Genomic DNA, 9,970 nt, shown 5'->3' with positions numbered 1-9,970 from the left:
TAGAGCACGCGGCGCACATCATTGCTATGGCTGAGCTGGTCCAGGCCTCGCAGTCCCGGAGCGCCGTGCAGTCTCCAGCTGCGACCGGACAGAGCGGGACCTCGGCGGCGGCGGCAGCAGCAGCAGCGGCTGGGAGCAGCACCGGCAGCAGCGACCCGGCCCGTCCCGGGCTCAGCCAGCAGCAGAGGGCCAGTCAGAGGAAGGCGCAGGTCAGGGCCCTCCCCCGGGCCAAGAAGCTCGAGAAGCTCGGAGTGTTCTCTGCTTGTAAGGTGAGGAGGAGGGGAGGGGGGAGATGCTGCTGCACTGTGCATGAGGATGGAGCCTGCAGGAATTCAACTCCCAGCATACAGAACCTACTACTCCCAGCATGCATAGCCTACTACTCCCAGCATGCATAGCCTACTACTCCCAGCATGCATAGCCTACTACTCCCAGCATACAGAACCTACTACTCCCAGCATGCATAGCCTACTACTCCCAGCATGCATAGCCTACTACTCCCAGCATGCATAGCCTACTACTCCCAGCATGCATAGCCTACTACTCCCAGCATGCATAGCCTACTACTCCCAGCATGCATAGCCTACTACTCCCAGCATGCATAGCCTACTACTCCCAGCATGCATAGCCTACTACTCCCAGCGTGCAGAACCTACTACTCCCAGCATACAGAACCTACTACTCCCAGCATGCATAGCCTACTACTCCCAGCATGCAGAACCTACTACTCCCAGCATGCATAGCCTACTACTCCCAGCATGCAGAACCTACTACTCCCAGCATGCATAGCCTACTACTCCCAGCATACAGAACCTACTACTCCCAGCATGCATAGCCTACTACTCCCAGCATGCATAGCCTACTACTCCCAGCATGCATAGCCTACTACTCCCAGCGTGCATAGCCTACTACTCCCAGCGTGCAGAACCTACTACTCCCAGCGTGCAGAACCTACTACTCCCAGCATACAGAACCTACTACTCCCAGCATGCAGAACCTACTACTCCCAGCATACAGAACCTACTACTCCCAGCATGCATAGCCTACTACTCCCAGCATGCATAGCCTACTACTCCCAGCATGCATAGCCTACTACTCCCAGCGTGCATAGCCTACTACTCCCAGCGTGCATAGCCTACTACTCCCGGCGTGCATAGCCTACTACTCCCGGCGTGCAGAACCTACTACTCCCGGCGTGCAGAACCTACTACTCCCGGCGTGCAGAACCTACTACTCCCGGCGTGCAGAGCCCACTACTCCCGGCGTGCAGGGCCCACTACTCCCGGCGTGCAGGGCCCACTACTCCCGGCGTGCAGGGCCCACTACTCCCGGCGTGCAGGGCCCACTACTCCCGGCGTGCAGAGCCCACTACTCCCGGCGTGCAGAGCCCACTACTCCCGGCGTGCAGAGCCCACTACTCCCGGCGTGCAGAGCCCACTACTCCCGGCGTGCAGAGCCCACTACTCCCGGCGTGCAGAGCCCACTACTCCCGGCGTGCAGAGCCCACTACTCCCGGCGTGCAGAGCCCACTACTCCCGGCGTGCAGAGCCCACTACTCCCGGCGTGCAGAGCCCACTACTCCCGGCGTGCAGAGCCCACTACTCCCGGCGTGCAGAGCCCACTACTCCCGGCGTGCAGAGCCCACTACTCCCGGCGTGCAGAGCCCACTACTCCCGGCGTGCAGAGCCCACTACTCCCGGCGTGCAGGACCCTTACCACTCCCGGCGTGCAGGACCCTTACCACTCGCGGCGTGCAGGACCCTTACCACTCGCGGCGTGCAGGACCCTTACCACTCGCGGCGTGCAGGACCCTTACCACTCGCGGCGTGCAGGACCCTTACCACTCGCGGCGTGCAGGACCCTTACCACTCGCGGCGTGCAGGACCCTTACCACTCGCGGCGTGCAGGACCCTTACCACTCGCGGCGTGCAGGACCCTTACCACTCGCGGCGTGCAGGACCCTTACCACTCGCGGCGTGCAGGACCCTTACCACTCGCGGCGTGCAGGACCCTTACCACTCGCGGCGTGCAGGACCCTTACCACTCGCGGCGTGCAGGACCCTTACCACTCGCGGCGTGCAGGACCCTTACCACTCGCGGCGTGCAGGACCCTTACCACTCGCGGCGTGCAGGACCCTTACCACTCGCGGCGTGCCCTGACTGCTTTCCAAAGGAGGGTGAGGGGGTCCTCCAATATGAACTACAAACTCCTGGGCCGAAACCCGAAGTCACTAAACTCCCCTTAAAATATAACTTTTATTTATACCATTAAAATGATGAAATAACTAAATTCCCAATTGTGATATTAAAACCGTGTCCACAACAGTGCGGTGATACAAGTATAAACAGAGGCCACCAGTCCGTCATGAATTTATAATTGGCGCTGCAGAACACCAAGGGCGAGCGCTGTTGTGGTGTACGGCCGCCCTCGACATGTAACAGCGGTGTGTACAGGATCATGTGGCTGTGGCTATCCTGCCGCTGAGTGGATGTATTTATAGACCCACCGTCTATCATCATCATTGTAGGACCTTAATGCCACCAATAATGGGCGTCACTCAATCCCTTACGGGTAACAATACACTTATAACCTACCCCCATGCAGGTAAATAGCCACTCAGGTACTCACCTACCTGTTCGTCATCTGTATGCATCTGAATTCTCAGGCTCACAGTGTTATATAGAGGATCTCTCAGTCAGTAGGTTGTCAGAGCATGCTGGGAGTTGTTTTGCAACAGCTGAAGTCCCATTTTGCTGTCAGGGCATGCTGGGAGTTGTTGTAGAGCTGCAGGTTGGGGATCAGCGTTAGAGGATCAGTCAGAAGGCCGTCAGGACATGTTATGTAACCCCTCAGTTACCTGTTTCTCCTCCAGACATAATTACTTTGCTCTTCTTCCTCCTATTTCAGGCTAATGACTTGTGTAAATGCAATGGATGGAAGAACCCCAACCCCCAGACTGCGCCCAGAATGGACCTTCAGCAGCCGGCCGCCAGCCTGAGCGAGCCCTGCCGCAGCTGCAGCCACTCACTGGGTACGGAATGATCTATGAGCTTCTTATGTGGGGAAGTGATGACCGGTCTTAGGCACATAGTGGTCAGTAATCATGTGCTGCCAGGAAGAATAACAGAGGGACAGTATAATGCAGAGTGAGAAGAAAAGATGTTCTGGAATTGTTTTATGGAAAACATCAGGATCCCCTATAAATCATCTTACAGATCTGTATGTCATGGCCGAAATGTTGTCCCCCCTGAAATTTTTCTATAAAATGAAGTATTTCTCACAGGAAAGGATTGCAGTAACACAGGTTTATTCCCTTTGTGTGTGTGTGTATATATATATATATATATATATATATATATATATATATATAGATCTCCTCTGTGTTTGTGTGTATATATAGATAGATCTCCTCTGTGTGTGTGTGTATATATATATAGATCTCCTCTGTGTGTGTGTGTATATATAGATAGATCTCCTCTCCTCTGTGTGTGTATGTATGTATATATATATATATATATATATATATATATATATATATTTTGCAGTAACACAGGTTTTGCTATACACATGTTTATTCCCTTTGTGTATATATATATATATAGATCTCCTCTCCTCTGTATATATATAGATCTCCTCTCCTCTGTATATATATTTTGCAGTAACACAGGTTTTGCTATACACATGTTTATTCCCTTTGTGTGTATATATATATAGATCTCCTCTCCTCTGTATATATATATAGATCTCCTCTCCTCTGTATATATATATATTGCAGTAACACATGTTTTGCTATACACATGTTTATTCCCTTTGTGTGTATATATATAGATCTCCTCTCCTCTGTATATATATATATATATATATAGATCTCCTCTCCTCTGTATATATATATTGCAGTAACACAGGTTTTGCTATACACATGTTTATTCCCTTTGTGTGTATTGGAACTAAACCAAAAAAGGGAGGAAAAAAAGCAAATTGTACATAATGTCACCAAACTCCAAAAATGTTCTGGACAAAATTATTGGCACCCTTCAAAATTGTGGAAAAATAAGATTGTTTCCAGCATGTGATGCTGCTTTATACTCACCTGGGGCAAGTAACAGGTGTGGGCAATATAAAAATCACACCTGAAAGCAGATAAAAAGGAGAGAAGTTCACTTAGTCTTTGCATTGTGTGTCTGTGTGTGTCACACTAAGCATGGACAACAGAAAGAGGAGAAGAGAGCAGAAAGAGAAGAGGACTGTCTGAGGACTTGAGAACCAAAATATTAACAATCTCAAGGTTACAAGTCCATCTCCAGAGATCTAGATTTGTCTTTGTCCACAGTGCACAACATTATCAAGAAGTTTACAACCCACGGAACTGTAGATAATCTCCCTGGGCGTGGACGGAAGAGAAAAATGTATGAAAGGTGTCAACGCAGGATAGTCCAGATGGTGGATAAGCAGCCCCAAACAAGTTCCAAAAATATTCAAGCTGTCCTGCAGGCTCAGGGAGCATCAGTGTCAGTGTGAACTATCCGTCCACATTTAAATGCAATGTAACGCTACGGAGGAGACCCGGGAGGACCCCACTATGGAGGAGACCCCAGGAGGACCCCACTATGGAGGAGACCCCAGGAGGACCCCACTATGGAGGAGACCCCGGGAGGACCCCACTATGGAGGAGACCCAGGAGGACCCCACTATGGAGGAGACCCAGGAGGACCCCACTATGGGGGAGACCCAGGAGGACCCCACTATGGGGGAGACCCGGGAGGACCCCACTATGGAGGAGACCCGGGAGGACCCCACTATGGAGGAGACCCGGGAGGACCCCACTATGGAGGAGACCCGGGAGGACCCCACTATGGAGGAGACCCGGGAGGACCCCACTATGGAGGAGACCCGGGAGGACCCCACTATGGAGGAGACCCGGGAGGACCCCACTATGGAGGAGACCCGGGAGGACCCCACTATGGAGGAGACCCGGGAGGACCCCACTATGGAGGAGACCCGGGAGGACCCCACTATGGAGGAGACCCGGGAGGACCCCACTATGGAGGAGACCCGGGAGGACCCCACTATGGAGGAGACCCGGGAGGACCCCACTATGGAGGAGACCCGGGAGGACCCCACTATGGAGGAGACCCGGGAGGACCCCACTGCTGACACAGAGACATAAAAAAGCAAGACTACATTTTACCAAAATGAACTTGAGTAACCAAAATCCTTCTGGGAAAACGTCTTGTGGACAGATGAGACCAAGATAGAGCTTTTTGGTAAAGCACATCATTCTACTGTTTACCGAAAACGTAATGAGGCCTACAAAGAAAAGAACACAGAACCTACAGTGACATATGGGGGAGGTCAGTGATGTTTTGGGTTGTTTTGCTGCCATTGGCACTGGGGGCCTTGAATGTGTACAAGATTGCACAAAATTGCTGTTGGGAAAAGGCGCCTTCCAATAAGAGAGACCGGGAGCAGTTTGTAAAGGAAGAGTGGTCCAACATTCCGGCTGAGAGGTGTAAGAAGCTTATTGATGGTTATAGGAAGACACTGATTTAACTTATTTTTTCCAAAGGGTGTGCAACCAAATATTAAGTTAAGGGGCCAATAATTTTGTCCAGCCCATTTTTCTTCAGCACCTGTGCTGATCTGGGCTAGTCTAAAAACCTGGAGTTGCCCAGGAAGCAGAGTGAACACCCCACTACCAATCCTGCCTTTCATCCCATAAAAATCCAGGTCCAAAAATGGGACTTACCAAAGGACCCTAGCAAGCCAAGTTTTGCCAGGGATTCCCCACCCAGCTTCTCCTTGAGTTTACATACCACAAGGGATATATAGCGCCACCCTGACCCCCATTCTTTTAACCGTTTTTCTCCTCTCGTTCCTGTAGCCGACCACGTGTCCCATTTAGAAAATGTATCCGAAGATGAGATTAACCGCCTGCTGGGTATGGTGGTGGACGTGGAGAACCTCTTCATGTCGGTCCATAAGGAGGAGGACACCGACACCAAGCAAGTTTACTTTTACCTGTTTAAGGTGAGAATTAGCGGCAGCGGTTTACCCCACCTCTCTCCTCTGACAACACGCGAACGTGTGGTCAAGCCAAGTGTATGGAGCAGAGTTTCCCGACCAGGTTGCACCCAGCGGTTGCAGAACTACAACTCTCAGCATGCCCGGACAGCCGAAGGCTATCCGGGCATGCTGGGAGTTGTAGTTTTGCAACACTGGCTGGGAAATGCTGTAAAATTATTTGTTAAAATATGAAATAAAAACAATAGGTCATTGGATGCCATAGACGTCGGAGGTTGGAGTTCCTTTTCTTACCTTGTTACCTTTTCTTCTTGGTACAGCATTGGTGTCACTAGTATTGGTACCTATAGCACTGGGGTCACTAGCATTGGTACCTATAGCATTGGTGTCACTAGCGTTGGTACCTATAGCACTGGGGTCACTAGTATTGGTACCTATAGCACTGGTGTCACTAGATTTGGTACCTATAGCACTGGGGTCACTAGATTTGGTACCTATAGCACTGGTGTCACTAGTATTGGTACCTATAGCACTGGTGGCGCTAGTATTGGTACCTATAGCATTGGTGTCTCTAGCATTGGTACCTATAGCACTGGTGTCACTAGATTTGGTACCTATAGCACTGGGGTCACTAGATTTGGTACCTATAGCACTGGGGTCACTAGTATTGGTACCTATAGCACTGGGGTCACTAGTATTGGTACCTATAGCACTGGGGTCACTAGCATTGGTACCTATAGCACTGGGGTCACTAGATTTGGTACCTATAGCACTGGGGTCACTAGATTTGGTACCTATAGCACTGGTGTCACTAGTATTGGTACCTATAGCATTGGTGTCGCTAGTATTGGTACCTGTAGCACTGGTGTCGCTAGTATTGGTACCTGTAGCACTGGTGTCACTAGATTTGGTACCTAGAGCACTGGGGTCACTAGCATTGGTGCCTAGAGCACTGGGGTCACTAGTATTGGTACCTATAGCACTGGGGTCACTAGCATTGGTACCTATAGCACTGGGGTCACTAGATTTGGTACCTATAGCACTGGGGTCACTAGATTTGGTACCTATAGCACTGGGGTCACTAGTATTGGTACCTATAGCATTGGTGTCGCTAGTATTGGTACCTGTAGCACTGGTGTCGCTAGTATTGGTACCTGTAGCACTGGTGTCACTAGATTTGGTACCTAGAGCACTGGGGTCACTAGCATTGGTACCTGTAGCACTGGGGTCGCTAGATTTGGTACCTAGAGCACTGGGGTCACTAGCATTGGTGCCTAGAGCACTGGGGTCACTAGCATTGTATTCTAAAGTATTGTTTGTCATATATTTGTCTTATTTTTTTTTCTTGCAGCTTCTTAGAAAGTGCATCCTGCAGATGAACCGGCCGGTGGTTGAAGGATCTCTAGGTAGTCCGCCATTTGAAAAGCCAAATATCGAGCAGGTGATTTTTGCTATGACATTTAGTAAGAGAACACAATTTTTTAAATTCTTTTTAGGCTGCATTCATACATTCTGGTTTTCAATTGTAATTAACCCATTCCCAACCCTTGACGTACTGGTAAGTCATCGGTTGGGTGAGAGGGATACGGCGAGGGCCCGCGAGTCGTGTCCGCATCATAACCGGCAGATGTCCCCTGCTATTGGCAGGTATTGACGGACATTAGAGATCGATCCAACGTCCGTCATTTAAATGGTTAAATGTCACGATCAATACTGATCGTAGCATTTCAACATTAAATGCCAGTAATACCTGGTGTCTAGTAGTGGTCCCATCAGCACCTCCGCAATGTAATTGTGGGGTGCCGATGGGTTGCTGGGGAAGCCTAAGGCCTTACCTGTGTCTCGGGGTCTTCCCTGGATTGACGATTGTTATAGCCTTAGGCAGGCTTTATCATTCGAGCGCCGATCACATAGATCAATGCACTGCAATAATAGACACCTGGGGGGGAGGTGGAGGGGGCGCAAAAAAAGTGTGGTATATGCTTTTTACTAAATATAAACCCCCTAAAAAATAAACACCCCCCTTTTCTCATTTGTCAAATAAAACACTGTTAAAAAAAAAAATAAAAAAAAAAACTATACATATTTGGTGTGTAGTTTTTAAAAATAGTCAAATAAAACAAAACCTACAAAATTTATACCAAAAAGTGTGCGGGTGATGGTACCAGCAAGTGATGGCACTAAAAAGTACAGTCAATGGCACAAAAAACAACAAGCAGCATCATGGGGGTCTGTACGGGGGAATTAGGTGCGGCAATAAGAAGGAAAAAACGGAAGTGTAAAAATTTAAAAAAAAAGTCCTTAAGGGGTTAAAGAGGCCTTTGTATCTCATAGTGACAATACATTACCTGGGCATGCATTACTTTATTGTCATGGGGGGTACGACCTCTAGGACCCTATGTTTTTGGGAGCCGTGCCCTGGTCACCTGTCGTCCAGGGGAATGACAGTCCAGCTCGGGATCGGGGTGGAGGGGCGGGGTCCCTGTAGTTAGTGGGTGGTATATGTTACCCCCTTTTAAAAGTACTTGGCTGGAACCTATTTAGTCTAAAGTAATCCTTATCTAACAAACTACACTTTAAAGGGGTACTCCGGTGGAAAACAGTTTTTGTTTTAAATCTGGTGCCTGAAAGTTAAAGATTTGTAAATTAATTCTATTTAAAAACCATAATCCATCCAGTACTTATCAGCTGCTGTGTGCTTCACAGAAAGTTCTTTTTCTTTTTGAATTTCTTTCCAGTCTGACCACAGTGCTCTCTGCTGCCACCTCTGTCCATGTCAGGAACTGTCCAGAATAGCGATTCCCCATAGCAAACCTATCCTGCCCCACACAGTTCCTGACATGGACAGAGGTGTCAACAGAGAGCACTGTGGTCAGACTGGAAAGAACTACACAACTTCCTGTGGAGCATAGAACAGCTCATAAGTACTGGAAGGGTTAAGATTTTTAAATAGAAGTAATTTACAAATCTGCATAACTTTCAGGCACCAGTTGATTTTAAAAAAAATATTGTTTTCCACCAGAGTACCCCTTTAACCCCTTATTTGCTCTATTCACAGGGGGTGCTGAATTTCGTGCAGTACAAGTTCAGCCACCTGCAGCCAAAGGAGCGGCAGACGATGTACGAACTCTCCAAAATGTTTCTCCTTTGCCTGAATTATTGGAAGCTGGAGACTCCGTCGCAGTTCCGGCAGAGGTCGCAAAGCGAGGATGTGGCGACGTATAAGGTTAATTACACACGGTAAGACGGCTTGGCAAGTATTTCGGTATACCTGGTTACTGTGCTGTCAACGTTTTCAAATCAACTGGTGCATGAAAGTTGGACAGATTTGAGAATTACTTCTATATAAAACTCTTAAGCCTTCCAGTACTTAACAGCTGCTGTATGCTACACAGGAAGTTGTGTAGTTCTCTCCAGTCTGACCACAGTGCTCTCTGCTGACCTCCCTGTCAGTGTCAGGAACTGTCCAGAGCAGGAGGAAATCCCCATAGCAAACCTCTCCTGCTCTGGACAGTTCCTGACACGGACAGAGGTGGCAGCAGAGAGCAAGGTGGTCAGAATGGAGAGAACTACACCACTTCCTCTGGAGCATACAGCAGCGGATGAGTACTGGAAGGTTTAAGATTTTTATCATAAAGTAATTCACAAATCTGTTTAACTTTCTGGCACCAGTAGATTTGAAGAAAAAAAATATTATATATATATATATATATATATATATAATATATATATATATATTATAAATATATATTATATAATAATTATAATTTTTTTTTTTTTTTCTTCCTGGGTACTCATCTGGGATTAGAAAAAACATGTGTTTTTTTCTGTAAACAGCACCACCTCTGTCTTCAGGTTGTGTGTGGTATTGCAGCTGAATTCCGTTAAACTGTATGTAGCCAAGTTGTAATACTGCACATAACAGGGGTGGCGCTGTTTTTGAAAGAG

The 9,970-nt window shown here is 48.3% G+C and overlaps 1 protein-coding gene across 1 annotated transcript in view; it reads left to right on the top strand.

Annotated features, from left to right (window-relative positions):
* KAT2A (lysine acetyltransferase 2A) overlaps positions 1–9,970 on the top strand; it is a 38,985-nt gene continuing 29,015 nt past the window's right edge. Inside the window, exons 1-5 of the mRNA XM_056547901.1 lie at positions 1–269; positions 2,909–3,032; positions 5,883–6,028; positions 7,374–7,463; positions 9,081–9,262. Coding sequence (XP_056403876.1) covers positions 27–269; positions 2,909–3,032; positions 5,883–6,028; positions 7,374–7,463; positions 9,081–9,262 — 785 coding nt within the window. The 5' untranslated portion in view covers positions 1–26. The remainder of the gene's footprint in view (positions 270–2,908; positions 3,033–5,882; positions 6,029–7,373; positions 7,464–9,080; positions 9,263–9,970) is intronic.

The sequence above is a fragment of the Hyla sarda genome, chromosome 12, assembly GCF_029499605.1.
Source record: "Hyla sarda isolate aHylSar1 chromosome 12, aHylSar1.hap1, whole genome shotgun sequence".
Lineage (NCBI taxonomy): Eukaryota > Metazoa > Chordata > Amphibia > Anura > Hylidae > Hyla > Hyla sarda.
Note: the sequence above shows the minus strand (reverse complement) of the source record. Positions and strands in the feature narration are given on the sequence as shown.